The sequence below is a fragment of the Panthera onca genome, chromosome F2 (genome assembly GCF_046562875.1).
Source record: "Panthera onca isolate mPanOnc1 chromosome F2, mPanOnc1 haplotype 2, whole genome shotgun sequence".
NCBI lineage: Eukaryota > Metazoa > Chordata > Mammalia > Carnivora > Felidae > Panthera > Panthera onca.
The window spans coordinates 20,256,633-20,273,474 of NC_138356.1; the positions used below are offsets into that span (position 1 = coordinate 20,256,633).

The window sequence follows — 16,842 nt, forward strand, 5'->3', positions numbered from 1 at the left end:
ATATTTCTATTTTACGCAACTTCCTGATGCATTTTTCCGTGACCTAACACATAATCAAATAATGTGAATTTCTGTGTGTGTTCGACAAGGTATAACCTCTATCCTCGGAGTATACTGTTGGATACATTTGCATGAGAATTACCTGATTGATTATATATTTAGGTCTTCCAGATTCTTATTTATTTTTTGTCCATTTGGCCTCTCTTAGATTGAGTATCACTTATTATTATGTCTTTGTGTATTTCACTTTGCATCTTCTACGGGTAGTTTCTTCTAAATTTATAAAGGTGTTGCCCTTTATCCCCCCTCTTTGAAACTTTGTACGGTTTGTATTTTTGTCCTCTTGGTTGTCTTTGATCTTAAATGTTGGTAACGCCCCTAGTTCCTGCTTCTTACTTCATCTTTTATTATCAGTGGTCAGTTTTTAGTGTTGTTCTTTGGCTTCCAACTATTAGCTCTACCCTCAATGAGCTTCTTCTCTTTCAGTTTTTCTATCTTTCCTCCCGTGTTGAGTCACATTATTTTTACTTTGTCATAGAAAACGTATATATTATCTTTTGACCCTTCTACCTTTATTGTATCCTAAATCTGATAAATATATTAAATGCTCACCATCAACCCTTTTGCTGAAATTTCTCCGGTGATTTCTTGGTTGGATGTGAAGACTACTTACTCAAGATGAGCTGATATGTACAGTATTACCTGTGTTCTTACAATTTATTTCTGGAACTTTTTCTGTAGCCTTGATAATTGAAGAAGAGCTTGAATGGTTGTGAGATCCTTGATTCGTACTTGAATTTCTGACTTGAGATGGCTTTTCACATCCTGGGGTACTTGATGGAAAACATGCCGTTTACTTGGCAGCATTGTGTTGTGGTTTTTTCCACTTTATGGTCACTTTGGGCAGGGCGTTGGGCATTTTCATAAGATAATAGGTTTTGTTATTCTTAGTTTCTATTTTATGATAATTTTGTATAGATTTAGGCCGTTTTTATCAATCTCCTGGATTTCAAGTATTTATAAGATTTCTAGTTTAAGAGGCTCCTTTCTAGCATGTGTAACCAAATATACGTTCTTTTTACTTTTTCACTTTATTATTATTTGGGAGTGGGAGTTGGGGAGGTTGTGTGTCTTCCAGTTTTTTCCTTCTCTTTTTTCTTACAGGATCTGAAATCCACCACCGCCACCACCACCACCCCCCCCCCACCCGCCTCTTTCGCTGCCTTTTTTCTCTTATCACCCAGTTTCCAAAGGATGTTCCTTCTTGCCCTGTGTCCTTGACTCCCTGCCGCCAGGGCTCTCAGACTGCAGCCTCGATTCGTGCCCACTTCTGAGTCTCTTCCTCGTTGTCTCCACCGCAGCTTTACCGGGACTTTTACAGTCTTTCCTACTTCAGGTTGACACTCTTTCCGGCGATGGTTTCAACTCAGCTCTTGGCTGCAACCTCATTTCCTTCTTGTCTCATCGCTACTGTTTTCCCAGGGCTCGTGCCCAAAGTGCGGCGTATAGCTCTGTTGACATTCGGTATTAACTTTTTTTTTGCTTACAGGTGGTTCGAAGATTACGTCATTTTTGATCTTTTAGTGATATGGAGAGTGTGGGTTTTGTGCAGTTTTTCTTATTGTCCCTGGTGATCCGTATTGCTTTGTGGCCAGTTCATCACATTAATCCAGGCTGCCTCTTTCTAAATGGTACTCGGACACAACAAGAGAAAAGATGCTATTTTCCACAGGACTGTAGTCACCTTGGTGATGTAAAAAGATCTGAGAGAGGAAAAACTGGGGGCATTCTTTGTATACTATGAAAACCACCCAAAGATCATTTTATCTAGATATAGATATTTTAGGGGGAAAAAAACTAATCAAAAACAGATTCAAATATTGGATTCCAAGAGTTTAATTGCTTCCATGTTTGTTTTTATACTGAGTGCCAGGGAGCATACAAATATCGTCCTAAGCATCACCTAGTCCATGAAAACACTTTCAAACTCATCATTCACCCAGCAACCCTGTAGGTAGTAAAGGTTCTATCACACAACTATTCCCACATCTGACAGATGAGGGAGCAAGACTCAGAGAGCCTCGCTCACATGATGTCCCGGGTGCAGAGTTGACTTGAGTAGAGCCGGGAGTGAAATGTAAGCCTCCTGACTGATGGGGCCGTGCATTTCCGGCACTAACCACGCCTCGTCATGGAAGTTTGCATGTGTTTGAGCCTCTTTCTAATTTTTTGGTATTGTTCAATCGCTTCTGTAACCTAAGGCCACTCCTTGATAACGAATTACCAGGAGAAGATACTTTTTAGCACTGTATTTCAAATTGACTTGCCTTGGTAAAAAACAATGTAAGTTGCTTGTCCAGTAAGTGGGAAATCCTTTCTCCACTAACGATCCACCTTTGTCTCTCTTTTCACAGAGGACAGTTATGGGATGGATGGGAAGGCTAACCAGCCCAGCCTCGCTGCAGACGTCAACTGGCAAGGCCTGGAAGATTTATACAGTGTGAATGAAAGCATCTATGAGTACAGACAAAACTATAGACTTAGTTTGGTTGACTGGACTAATTACTTGAAGGATGTAGATAGAGTATTTGCACTGCTGAACAGCCACCATGAGCAAAATAAAACAAATAAGACTAAAACTGCTCAAAGCGATGGGTTCCCAGGTGGATCTGCTGAGCTCTCCGTGCCAGTAGAGATGGCCTCCGCGGAGTCAGATGATGACCCGAGTCGGATGGTTGGGGAAGCACCTCACGTGACCTTGCCAGCTGACCTTCGAACCCTGCATTTGAACCAACCAACATTCAGTCCAGAGACGAAACTTGAATGGAATAACGACATTCCAGAAGTTAGTCGTTTGAATTCTGAACACTGGAGAAATCATAAAACTGAAAAATGGATGGAGCACGAAGAGATAAATCATCCCGAAACTGATTTCAGTGGCAACGGCATCCCAGAGCTGGTGCTCAAGCCCAGGCCTAGGCTGCAGCCCATTAGCAGGCAGCAGAAAGGACTTCCCCGGGTTGGTGGCCCAGGAGGTGTTTTTGAAGATCAGCTGTATCTTCCTGTGCATTCTGATGTTGATTCTGTTCATCGGACGATCAATACGTCTGCCCTGGAGCAGCCTATTAACTCCAGCAGCGTGAAAAGGATATTGAACAAGGTGAAGAATCACAAGACAGGCAGCTTACAGAGTCTAGAAGGCAGTGCCTCCTTTCCACTCTCCTCGGATTAGATGAAATTGTTACCTGACCCTAAACACAGTATTTTTTTAACTTTTTATTAGTAAACTAATAAAGGCAATCATGACAGCCAACATTCTGAGCTATCCTAGATACACATGTGCGAAGTTAGCATAGAAGTTAGCACACAGGCGAGCAGCAGGCACACAGGGATGCGGTGTTGTAACTCCCTATTTGTCAAGAGTAGAAATAAAGGTTGATTTGTGTTTATTTGAGGGAGATTAAAGCAGTATTATCTTTTGAAAGCCATAGGGACATGCCTATACAAATGTTATCCAATCAAGATGGCTAGAATTGTATCTCTCTGAGTTTCTAAAACGTGACATCCTCCGTGAATCTTTCAACCTGCTTCCCACTGCCTGCATCATGTGGTTTTGATTCCTTTTTAACCACTGGAATTTTTCGGTGCCATCATGTTCAATGATTTTGCACTTTGAGATGAGATTGCCATGTCTATTTGGTTAGTCTTTTTTTTCTTCCCAGAGGCTTTTCCTAGTCTCACTGCTTGCTCTCAGTGTGACCGTGGAGAGCCGACCCCAAGAATGACACACGGTATGGATCACATATTGTCTAGCGTAAGCTCTTGCCAGAAAATATTGCATGCTTTTTCCTTGACTTGCTAAAATTGATTAGCAGAAAGGCATGGCTAACGATGTTGGCAGTGAAAATAAATAAATCAACAAAACAAAGATCGCTTGCTCTCTCTGTGCCTAGCCACAAAGTGTTCATCATATGCTTAAGATTGCTAAATTTTTGTTATTTTATTAGCAGGATAAAAGGACTGAAGACTTTTTTTGTCATCTTGGTTTTCTTGACCTGGCTAATAAGCTAAAGTGTTGAGAAAATATACTTAGTTTTGAATTTATATAAGGAATCTTTTTCAATAAAACACACTCATGAATGTTTCATATTTTAAACACACCATAGGTGTTGTATGATTATTTTTAAGGCCTTCACCAAGTATGGATTTTTTTAAAGGCGTAATTCAAGACTGCTTTTGAAATTCTGTATTCTTGAAAATATTCTTGTTATGTATTAGATTTTTAAATATCAGCAAAAGGATTACCTCATCGAGAGTTATCAGTACCCTAGCCAACTTCCCAAACAGGTTTATTTTTTAGCTTAACAGTGATTTTCTTTTTATTTTTAGACCATTCAAATGCATAGGTAAATTATGTTTTCTTCAAGTGTTTAAGGTAAACTCTTTTAAAGAAAATTTAATATGTTATAGTTGAATCTTTGATAACTTTAAGTCTTTATCATAGACTCTGTACATATGTTAAAATTAACTAGCTCTTTATCAGATGTGTGTGTCACCAGCTGAATGACAGAAGAAACATATTTATGGTCATGAATGATGTGCTTTGTAAAAAGATTTCAAGTTATTAGGAAGCATACTGTGTTTTTTAATCTTGTGTAATATTCTGTGATACTTTTATAGAACAATTCTGGCTTCGGGAAAGTCTAGAAGCAATATTTCTTCAAATAAAAGGTGTTTAAACTTTACCTGTTTCAGAGAAATGAGCTTTCCAACTTTTTGTGGTATACGCACTCTGTGCAAGTAAAATTGAGTCCTGATCTCAATGGACATGATTGAATATTAGCCATATCTGCAAAATTGCCCCAAAGTCAGTAGGTTCTAGAACATGTTCAGATTGATGATTCCAAAGTGGATTTGGCTCTGTGCTTCAGGGAGGATGTGACAGAGGCCACACAAGCGAGGCTTCCCCACTGTGCAACCTGGCCAGTGGCACAGAGTCAGAGCTTGGTTTAACTCTCTACTGTTGCCATCTTGAAATCTTTAATGATTTTTGAACAAGGAACCCCACCTTTCCATGTGTCACTGGACCCACAAATGATATAGCTGTCTCTGGGCAACACAAATAGAGTTTCTCAAAAGTGGGAGGACAGATCCACCAAAGGAAGTTTCAATTCATGGAGGACAGGACGGCGGACTCTGCTTTTTTTTTTTTTTTTTAAGTTTATTTATTTTGAGAGAGACATATAGTGGGCAAGCAGGGAAAGAGCAGAGAGTGGGGGGCGGGGGGAGAGAGAGAATCGCAAGCAGGCTCCACACTGTCAGCACAGAGCCCGATGCAGGACTTGAACGCACAAACTGATATCGTGACCTGAGCTGAAACCAAGAGGCGGATGCTTAACCGACTGAGCCACCCAGGCGCCCTAAGGACCATGGACTTTGATCAAGACCTAACCAGTCTCCAATACCTCAAGTTTTTCCTGCCTAACCTATACTTCTTTCTGATCCAGGTTCCTGAAGCGCTTCCTCTTCTCATGATATAGGGGCTGACAGTCTGTGAAATGTCCAAAGACCAGGAGGTTAATAGTAAAGGAAAAAAAACAAAAGCAAAGGGCTTTTTGAGACCTGCTCCATCCTTAGATAATTGAGGAAACAATCTGTATTAGTTTGCTAGCATTGCCATAACAAAATACCACAGACTGGGTGGCTTAAACAACAGAAACTTATTTTCTCACAGTTCTGGAGGCTGGAAGTCGAAGACCAAGGTGTGGGAGGCCTTGGTTTCTTCTGGAGCCCCTCTCCTTGGCTTTCAGATGGCCACCTTCTCTGTGTGTCCTCACGTGGCCTTTTCTCCGGGCATGCGTGTCCCTGGCATCTCTTTTTATGAATACACCAGTCATATCAGATTAGGGCCCACCCTTATGACATCATGTAACCTTAATTACCTCTTTAAAGGCCTTCTCTCCAAATACAGTCACCCTGGGGATTAGGGCTTCAATGCATGAATCTTGAGGGGACACAATGGAGCCCATAACACTATAGTTTCATCAAGAGGACAGCTCAAGATAATAGTGTTGTCCGAAGGCACATCATTTTGCCTCCCTCCTTGTTCCTTTCCTACAAAATGTGATGAGGCCAAGCGTTGCTATCCTGGGGAAACATCCATTTTAGTTCAACAACTATTTATGGAGCACCTACTATGTGCAAAGGGCATGCAAGAGCCTTTCAGACTTTGAAGAGTGCCTAGAAATTGGCCAGCCCGCTGACCCTGTCTGATCTGTGAGGAGCTGATGCCCAGAGGGTCAGCTGGTTCTCCAACTGCCCATTTCCCGCAGACTTAGAAGACGAAGACATTTACCAGAGGCAGGGCCAGCCCCTCTCCACTCTCTCCACTTAAATATGCTCACACACACACCAGATCAGGGAACAGAGAGGCCACAGTGTGACCCCATGTGGCAAAAAGTAGTGGAAAGAACATGAACGGACACAGATTCTAAAGTTTACTATCTGTATGAGCTGGGAAAGGTCGCATCACCTCTCCTTGACTGTAAAATAATTCCCTTTGACGGCGAATACATCACATATGTGCTTTCTCTTCCTAAAATGTGCCCAGAGGAGACATTGTGAATTCATCAGAACGCTCTTCCGTCCAGGCAGAGCGCTTGAGCCCTTAAAATCCTCTCAATGCAGCCAGCTCCTGTCAACACCGTTGAGCTGGTACTGGAATGTGAGACAGAAACCGATTTGCCATATCCAAACTACCCACAGTATCTGAAGCTCCTCTCACCTGTCTTTAAAAAATTCAAATAAAAATCCCTATGGTCACTATCTGCAGGGTTCTGGGTTAGGAGAGAAGAAATGACACCCCATGCCACATGTACCAACGCATGTTGGCCTTCTAAAAAGATTTTTAAATGCCTATTGTTCAGAACAAGCTTAGAGCTGATATGATCTCACATATAAGAAAGTCCTCAATTCCCCAAATTAATCCAATGCTGCTTGATATTAGTTGCCCGGTATTTCCAAAAGTTATTTTGAAAATATTTTTGAAGCTTTCAAATTGTTATTTAGAAAATATTTGTGATATTTTCAAATTTTATTTTAACAGAAAACAAAAGATCTTAGAGCAATTCATTCCTCAATATGGTCCACCACCCTGGTTCATTTAAGCCCTCATGACCTCTTATAGAAGCTGCTGGAAAAGCTGTAATAGCACCCTGGCCCCTTCCCCTCCACCTCCAACTCTACCACATCCCACAGTCACTGTCTGTGATCACATGGCTCAGATCTCAGCCTCCTGCTCAGATATCTTCAGTGGTTTTTAACACACACACACACACACACACACACACACACAAAAGCATGGAGGTGCGCACGCGCACCCCCAGAAGCTCCAGCCTTCCACCCACCTACCTGATCTCCTTCCACCTCACCCGTCACTACCAGCTTCCCCTGGATTAGCCACCCTCCCAGGTCTGAATTTTTCTCCAATTCCCCATCTACCTTCTTGGGGTATATCTTCATTTCCTATCTCAACTGGCAAAAATTTCATCCATTCTTCAATTCCCATATTTTGTTTTCCCTTTTACCTTATCAAATTTTACCTTTTCTTTCCATGCAAACTCTCCTTGACTCTTCCACCCCTTGGACATAGCATCTCTACCATTTTTACTTTACGCCAAATAAGGAAACACTGATGTTGTACCAAGTCTCGGGCCAATGGAGGGAGAGTGGCCACATTCATAACTTTGCTATTTGCCCCATTTCTAATCAAGAAACCTATCTAATGCAACCATTGTTCATATTGGTCTAATTAACTCACCTTCCTCTGAGTTGTGTTGTCGATACTGAGGACTTTACCAGCACAGTACCGAGGGCCTTATAGGGAGCCCACTAAAAGAAGTAGAGAAAATGACTTTCAAATAGCAGACATTTCCTGTTGAGACCTAGGGAAGCCCCTGCTCCCTGATGTCCCAGAAAGCACCGCAGCGGGGGTGGGTGACAAAGGGAGCTGCAAACGTTGAGGTCTTTTGTGCTGAGCATTGCCTCACTTTTCTGCTAGCAAATGCAAGTGGTGGACAAAGGGATCTACCTTCTGTTTTGAACTTCTAGCCCCTACACCTGTGTGCCTCTCAGGACTCAGGAATTCAGAATCTGCGTCTTTCTATCCACCAGTCCTCTTCCCCATTACCCCACCTCCAGCCCATAGCACAGGTGACCCAGAGCCAGAGTAGAACCAATCCAATTACTAATAGGTTTCAGCACAAGAGGAGATGTCATTGCCACCCTAATATGAATCTGGCCACAAAAAGCCCCGTACAACTCAAGTCCAGGAACCGGAAGGGAAATTAGTATGTGATTTCCACAATGACCACTAGGTGTCACTCAGCTGCAACTAATGACATCTTTACTTCCAGCCAGGATCCGCCCCTGGCAAAGTGGCCACTTCATTGATTTCTAAAGTAGCGGCACTACCATTTTGACAAGAACACATCTAGAACAACTTGATCCGTGGCAGGCTCCCTCTTTCTACGGTACCTAGGATCTTAGCCATTCCAGAAGACTAAAGAATGGTTTTAGCTTTCTACTGATTTATATTGTTATTATAAGTTGGAACTGCATCAAACTTTGACATTTAAATACAAAAGTGAGCAGCAAATATTGATCTCCTTGCTTTCCAATGACTTTGTGCAATTAAATATGTCTTTCGGCTCCCTTTCGCCAAAGCTACAGAGGCCATCTCTGCTCAGCTGGCAAGTTTAAAAAGAATTGGATGCTTTTTAACAGCTTTTAAAATGCTGAGGTTGTACCAAGTCTGGGGCTAATGCAAGAAAGACGAGTGGCCACGTTCATAACCTTTCCTTTCGCCTCATTTCTTAAAGAGAAACATTCTTGTGTGTCTGTTTCGAAAAAGCCCAATATCCAGAAAGGCTTTGCCTCTCCCTTCAAAGTGTGGGGCATTTAAGAAATTTAAGAGAAATCTCTAAATTGCCTAAATTGCACACATTGTTGAAAAGAAGGTAGACTGGGGAAGAGGGTACTCTTCACCTTTTGTATAAATGGCTCGCATGATGAATGCACACAGCCAAGGAGGAAAGTAAATGCTTATCCAGAAGGCAGCACAGACACACACACTCCTCCCCACACTTCCCCCTGCCCCCGCCCCGCAATAACTCCTGTGTCTTGGGCCATTGTGACCCTTTTTGGTTCAGCTGTGCAGGAGGGGTGACTGAGTGAGAAATGGAAATCAATTGCCCTGCTTCACACCTATGGAGTGCTCAAGGCAAGGTTCTAAAAATAACCACTTTGTGCTTCAGTCCATGAGTCATACTGTTATTTCAGTAGTTCCTTTGCCTCCTTCCGCCTCTCACCCAAAAGTTTTAGATGCCTTAGAAAACTCGGCTGCCCGTCAGAAGAGACCTCCGAGACTAATTTCAGTCCACACACTTTATTTTCTTTACTTTTTTCTTAATATTCAATGATCAAGTATTCAAGATGTTGTAAACCAAGGTTTATTAGTACATTGACAATAGATTTCATTAAACACAAGGAAAGTATACATCTGTCAAATTACCCTAAGAGGTCTCCAAATAAATACTCATTTTAAAAATCACAAAATCAAACTCCTTTAGGCAACAACTCAAAACAGGCTTTCGTCACCAACACACTTTCACACAAAACACACACACTGAACACATGCTCCATTAGGATCCTAATGCCAGTTTATTTGACACAGTATTACATCTCCTTGAACTAAAGAGTTAGAGGCTGACCTGCCTGTTTCGTGTTTCTAAATTAACACTTGGGGTTTGGGGTAGAGGTATGTATTTTAAGAAAAATGCCCACTATAAAGTTTTATCAATTATTCTTATTTTTCGTTTCTAGATACAAAGTTTAAACTCTTTTTTGTTCACCCCTTTGGTTTAATATGTCCCTGCAATTACTTTAGTTTTCAATATCTTCTCCTCTGATTTTAACAGGTAATAGAATTCAAGAAAAAGACAACACCTTCAAAACCCATTATTAAAAACACTTTACATGAGTGTCAGTTTTTTTGGAGAAGAAATAAGAAAAGATTATGGGAAATATTTTTGCCCTCTCTCTGAAATTATTTTTAGCATCTTATTATTCTTGCTAAAAGAAATATCAAAAGCGCTGAGTTTTCCGTAGAAAAGGTATTTCCCTTAACACTCTTCATTTTGCAGGGTAACGTTCACGGATTAACTGTAGTAATGAGCGTAACGAATGCTTGTGTTCTGGGAAGCTCTCTAGATTTCCAGAAGCAAAGAACATGCAGTCCCTTACCAGTGAAATACTGTAAATTCAGCGGCACATTTTGTGGTGAGCATGCATCAAATACTTTTAGCACCGAGGCGTTTTTTGTTTTGTTTTTTTTTAATGTTGCAAAAGCAAATACCCAGGGAGGGTTTTCAACATACTTGACCCTTCGCAGGGCTGAGTAAAAATGAAGTGCTTAAAATAACCCGTTCAAACATACACAGATCTGATTCCAATGTAGCAGGAAGTCTGGGGCGGATACAGCCAGCAGCATCCTGGACGGTGAGAAAAGGAGAGAAAACAGAAAAGATAAAGTGCACAAGGCTGCTACCTTCGCGGCCAGCCATGGCACTCCCTCCCACGCCAGGAAAGTGGAAATACAAATACGTGTAAAGGCTACCTACTGGTCTGTGTAACAGAATTAGCCGACTGCCATCTAGGCAATTCTGGGATTATACAGTATTTTGGTATCTATCTGCTACTTAGAATACTCCATATGCACCTATATCAATACTTATATTCATGTTTCTGTGCCATTTAGGATGTTTTCAGTCCACACACACGGAAAGTATACTTGGCTCTCCCCCCCCTCCCCCCCCCCCCACCCCCCAACCCCGAGTCAGGCTCTCCTGCTGCTCATGGGCACACCCGAGAATTTCCACAAATGCTTCGGGTCCATTCAAACCACACAGCTGCTCTCTGGTGCGCTTAGGTTGATGCCAAACAGGTTCCAAAAAGAAACTTTCTGGCTCCAAGCCCACCGAAGAATGCAAGCTGGAATTGCAGACCGAGGAAGAATTTTCCTGGTAGTTGGTGAAAATGTAAGACTGCCATTACTTCCTCCTTCTCTGATTTCCAAGCGCATGCTCCCCGTTTGTTAGGGCAGCCACTAACAGGAACAATCCCGTCAGTTGTCTGGTGTATAACGTGGAGCATTGTGTAACACTTCGTATGCGTTCGTTGAAAACTTTTATTAGGAAACCCAAATCCCATATTCACTAAAAATTAATGGAAATGTTAACATTCTTAAAGAGAAGGAAAGAAAGAAAGAGCATACACTTAAAGTTCCCCAAAGTTCAGATTCAAAAATTCTGAACCACATTTCCTCATGTTTCATTCCAGAAACTCTACTGGGACTCAATGCTAACATCAACATTGGATTTGTTCTATAATATGAATCATAAATAAATAAGTGAGGTATGTTGTGACAATTTTGAGTATAACACTTCGCTAAAAATCAATATAAATTTACCTTGAAGAGCTAAACATTAAATTTTGAGGTGTCCTACAGATTTTTGTTTTCTATCTTACACAAAGAAATAATAACTTCCCTACTCTTCAGGAACAGTAACACATCAAAAAATGAAATGATTTACCTCGCTAAATTAGAGCCGCACTTGTCTTTGTTAACCAACGCTATTGTGGGCATCATAAAACATAAGAAGCAGGTGGTGGAGACAGAAAGCTGCTTCTGAACCCTGACTTGGCCATTCTCTAGAATCCTAAACAAGTCTCTACCTCTCTGTGTCTCAGTTTTCATGATCTGTTTAAAAAGAAACAACAACAACACAGAATGAAAATAGTTATCTTGCAAAGTTATTAAGAGTATTAAAACAAATGATGTATATTAGGTGTCTGACAGAATTCTCTGAAATGGTCAACACTCAACAAAAGCTCATTTGTTTCTTCTGTGCTCTCCTTCCCACCCAACCTTCATTCTGAATGACTTCTGACTATTTTCAAGAATTAAATCCACCTACAAAGGATAAGGATTTCATACTAATGGAGAGAACTGAAAAAAAAATGTGCTCCAACCACCCACCCTCCCCCTGGGAGTTTCTAAATTAATAGGCTAGACTCATGGATATTATATTTGCATATTAAAGCCAAATAATACAGTAATCTACAGAGTTGATAAAAGAACAAGGTGACCTTTTTCCAAAACAGGCGATTAGAATCTAAGCTCATGGAAAGTGGGAATTAAACTTATAATAGAAGCCGTAACTATAAAGTAGCAAGCAGAGAAGAACCTCGTATCTACAATGAAATGGTGCCATTTATAGAATAGTCACTTTAGTTGATTATGCAATATTCCAAGGATGCTACCGGGACCCAAAGCATTTTGGGGACAATTCTTAATTGGTACATATTTCAAAATTTCAGTCTTCCATGATTTTCACTACTTACTCTACACTTACCAACAACACACTAATGATACACCTGCGATTTATAAGTATCACATACTTGAGGAAGTACAATATTAACATTGTGGTGTATAATTTGGGCCAATTTCTTTGAATTCTGGCCTAGTCAACCTAACAATTTCACTGAGCGGCAGATGGTAATTGGCTAAAATTGTGCCCAATAGAGAAGTGGCACCTGGTCGAGGTTGCTGAACTGGATGACTGTTCAAGGTAGAGAGAGAGGGCTCTCGAGTCGTACCCAAAAAGTCTATCACTTGTCACCTGGGAGTTCGGAGAGCAGCTCCTTTTCAAAATATACTACCAAGAAGAAACAGATTCTAAGAGTGTTGGATCATACAATCTTGGCTTTAAGGAAAAAAAAAACCAGTGCTACTCCCATCCAAATTCTCTCCATGTAGTTCCTTAGCAATTAGAGGAAAATTAAGAAAACACCGCCTCTCCCCAACCTGTGTATCTTTAGCTCCAACACAAAAGGAAACTTTCCCTTCTAAAGGAGCAAAGATCTCCCACAGAGAGTAAACGGGAGCCCCGGAGCACCAGAGCGGACACTAAGTTAATCAGCAACATTCTCTGAAGACGTTCGATACACGCTATACTGACCGAAGGTTGACAGACAACAGTGCAATTCCAGGCAACTTAGGACTTAGGACTCAGCCAACGAGACTGCTCAAAGGGAAGTCCGTGTCACCCGAGACCACCGGCTCCCCCCTTGTACACATTATTCAGTCTAAGAGTGATAACTCTGTCCACAAACTGCGTGCAACCAAGAGAACCACCTGACAATGCCATTCTTAGGTAGAGGGGAAAACAATCTTGGCCCCAGGAACGTTCGCACAACTCCACCAGTGCAGCCAAGGATGAAGGGCAAAAGCCTGAATCATGGGACAATTCTGTCAATCACTTGCCCTCCGTGGAAGAGTGTAAGCCAGCCAAGGAAATCATTTCCCAACTCAGCCCCTACATAAGCATAGGCTCCTTGGCAGAAACTGCTCACAATTATGTTGGTATTTGGACCACAGTCCCTCCTAAATCTGGATTGTCAGGATTCTTTTTCTGAGCCGCCAGAACCCAAGAGTTAACTTGCTATCAGCCCGTAGTGCTGGCAGGAAGCATCTACCTTAAGAACCATGTAGAAAGCATTCTGTGTGGTGCCTAAGTCAAAGTGATGTGCTGAGAGGAACTGAAAAAGACGATGGGTAAGAATCCACAGTGCATTTAGGAACAGAAAAATCCTCTCTCAGAATTGCTTCAGGAAGATTACAGGAGGAAGGAATCAAAGGGAGGCGTAAAATCATTCGAACGCTGATAAAATAGAATTCAGGATGACAGACAAGCTGATTTTAACTAACTTCCGATCATTATTTAGGATCATACTCTGGGCCCAGGTCACCGATCGCCCTCCTCCTGTATTCAAAGTGATTTTCATATCACAGGTGTAGCTTTCCTGATTTAACTACTCAGTTTCAGGGGGCAACCATAGCAATTTTCTGTGCATAAAAAAGAAAACAGGGCAGACTTGCCGGGCTTCTGGACGTATAACTAAAACGATCAGATGGGACTCAACTGTACCTTTGTGGAATTTCTTTTTCCAACTATTTTGAGTGTCAAGGTTACCGTTCTTAACTACCCTTGTGTGGGCCCGTAAGAGCCGAAAGGATTTCTGTAGCATTTTTCTTTGGAGGAGAAAGCCATCAGTTTCTCTCCTTATGATACGTCTCGAGTTCATCGCTAGCCATATTGTTTAGCACACTAGTTTTAAAGCCCCTGGCAAAAAGAATACTGGAGTTTCTATTCAAGCTCTCAGATTTATGATCCAGCAGACTCTTTACCTTATAATGGGGCAGAGAACGTGTCTTATGGAAGAAAGTAGCAGTTCCTTCTATCACACTATGCGTATGATTCCTTTGAAGCATTTGAAAAATTCTACCTGATTTATAACTCTGCTATGGCTTAAAATGCTATTAACAGTACTTTAGGGAAAGTTTCTTGTCCTCTTCTCAAAAACGTATCTGCTTTTAGTCTCTGAAAGCAAAAGTAACATGCTGCACTTACATTTTCCCCATCAAAATTGCATAGTTGAGGCAAATTCATTTGTGCTTTGTAGCGGGACTCACAGTAGGTGTTCATATCTAAAAACCTTGATTGGTAAATGCGAAGTCATGGTCAAGCTCACCTCGGTTTGGAGTGTATGCTAGTGATATGCTCCGCCATTACGCTTCCCGTGATTTTGTTACAACCAGGCACCTCTCAGCCTTATACCACACCGGAACATGAGCGTTAAATTAACACAGCAGAAATGGTAACAACTCTATCTGAACTCCTCCTTCTTGGAGAAAAGGGGGGGAGAAGGCTGTCAGTCTTGTTGAGGTATCCAGCCCTCAATCAACAGTGGCTGTGTATACTGAGTTTCGTTGGTCTGAGGATCACGTCTTTAGAGGTTAAAAAAAGAAAGAAAGAAAAGAAGGCACGGGTGTTTCTCAAGTTGCCATATTCGACTCAACCAACAAAACTAAAGTCTTCCGTTTTCAAGCTTCAGGAGGGAGGCTCCGTGGCAGTTGGGCTTTCTTCGAGCCCCGGGGCCGGGGCCGGGCTTATTGCTTCGGGGAAGGGCCCCGGGTAGGTCTGTGCTATGCAGTGGACGCCTTTCCGCAGGCCAGTCTCTTCGCAGAACCCCCCCTGGCTGCCAAGAGCTGGGCAGGATCTAGTCCGGGCCTCCTTGTGGGCACGGTCCGAGTGGCCCACCATCTCGCTCACGGTGCTCAGAGGGAACTCTCTCCACCTCTGCCTCTGCAGCTCGTCCTCCTTGTATTTAATGGAGTACCAGGCCAGAAAAATGAAAATAAAGCCAACAAATTTGAGGCCGGCGGCCAAACCGAAATAGACGAAACGGAACGAGGTCACATTGTACTCCCAGCAAGAGCCTTGTACCCCACATTCCTGTTGCCAGAGCATGCAGGTGGTGTCAATGACTGCTCCAAAGTAAATTGGAGTAGGAATGTATGCTAGAGTTGTAGAGAAAAAGAAAAAGAACATTTAGCCTGTCTTGCAAGAGACCACCGATTTGTAAATCAGCAACGTGCTTCTCTGCTCTAAAACCAGTGGAGCGGGGCGGTTTTCTTGTGTCTCCCGACTGTTTCAAATACGTCACATCTTACCATAATATGTTTATTATAGAAATGTTCACTAAGTCACAAATACTTTAAATCTTCCGGTTTGCAACTCAGTCAGAGCGTTACTGATTTTTAAGACCGTAAAAATGTCTATTGCTAAAAGTTCGGTTACAGAATCCTCTTTAACTTAACAATCAGATTGTCATTAAAGAAATTTAATGTTCTATTTATTTTTGAGACAGAAAGAGACAGACGAGCAGGGAAAGGGCAGAGAGAGAAGGAGACACAGAATCTGAGGCGGGCTCCGGGCTCTGAGCTGTCAGAACAGAGCCCGACACGGGGCTCGAACCCACGAACCGTGAGATCATGACCTGAGCCGACGTCGGACGCCTAACTGACTGAGCCATCCAGGCATCTTTCAGATTCTGTCATTAAATACTCAAGAGGCCATACTAAAACCCTTTATTATCCACTAAAATTCAGTACACTTAGTTTTTATGGATTGGGCTCTCATCCTCGGGTACAGGGAGAGTAAGAGGAAAACAGTGTCCCCAGAAGTCAAAAACCACATCAAATGGCAAACTGTATAAAGGCACTTGGGGTATAGAAATAATTAAGGCATAAAATTCATCTCTGAAGCTTGTGAAACATCTATCATGAGTACAGCTTCGTTGTTTGGGCCAGGAGATAGACATTTCTTTACCACCATGAGAGAGAAAGTCTACCCAGGGACACTTCCTTCACCACACGGTCTCCAAATGTTCACCTTGTAATTATCTACTTTCCTTTAAATTCCTTACTCAGAGCCACCATATTCACACTGAATTTTGTATACGTCTCCATTTTATCAACTACGATGCAGCATTTAAACTGTTTGCAGAATTGTCATCCATAAGCTCCTCGATGGCAGAGGGCATGCCTTTTATTCCTTGTATCCCAAGGACTTATCAGGGCAGCCCGTGGATCCTCAATATGAGTTTATAAAAGGAAGTGATAGGAAGGAACAAGGGAGAAAGGGAAGAAGAAAAGAGAGAAGAAGGAAGGGAAGATGGTGAGCTAATAGCCCAGGAGGCTGCACGTGATGTATCTTTAAATATGTTGTATTCATTTAAAATGAGATCTGATCGCTACAATTAAAATTTAACATTATTAAAATACCTAAAACTCTCTTTTTGCTTTGAAATCGGGGGAAATGGAAATCGGTTGTTGGCCCAACTATAGTTTTTCATAATCAGCAGAACTTAAGTGATGGT

General features: G+C 41.9%; 2 protein-coding genes across 9 annotated transcripts in view; one reads left to right on the forward strand and one right to left on the reverse strand.

Moving 5' to 3' along the window:
- SULF1 (sulfatase 1) overlaps nt 1–4,745 on the forward strand; it is a 176,880-nt gene extending 172,135 nt beyond the window's left edge. For 2 of the 4 annotated variants that reach the window (XM_060610700.2, XM_060610699.2), the window contains exon 21: nt 2,415–4,745. In XM_060610700.2, the coding sequence (XP_060466683.2) occupies nt 2,415–3,232 (818 nt within the window). In that variant the 3' untranslated portion in view covers nt 3,233–4,745. The remainder of the gene's footprint in view (nt 1–2,414) is intronic. The other 2 variants (XM_060610705.2, XM_060610706.2) reach the window with 1 other exon arrangement.
- A 4,681-nt stretch (nt 4,746–9,426) lies between these two features.
- SLCO5A1 (solute carrier organic anion transporter family member 5A1) overlaps nt 9,427–16,842 on the reverse strand; it is a 300,952-nt gene continuing 293,536 nt past the window's right edge. For 3 of the 5 annotated variants that reach the window (XM_078441935.2, XM_078441936.2, XM_078441934.2), the window contains one exon: nt 9,427–15,481. In XM_078441935.2, coding sequence (XP_078298061.1) covers nt 15,012–15,481 — 470 coding nt within the window. In that variant the 3' untranslated portion in view covers nt 9,427–15,011. The remainder of the gene's footprint in view (nt 15,482–16,842) is intronic. The other 2 variants (XR_013553601.2, XR_013553600.2) reach the window with 2 other exon arrangements.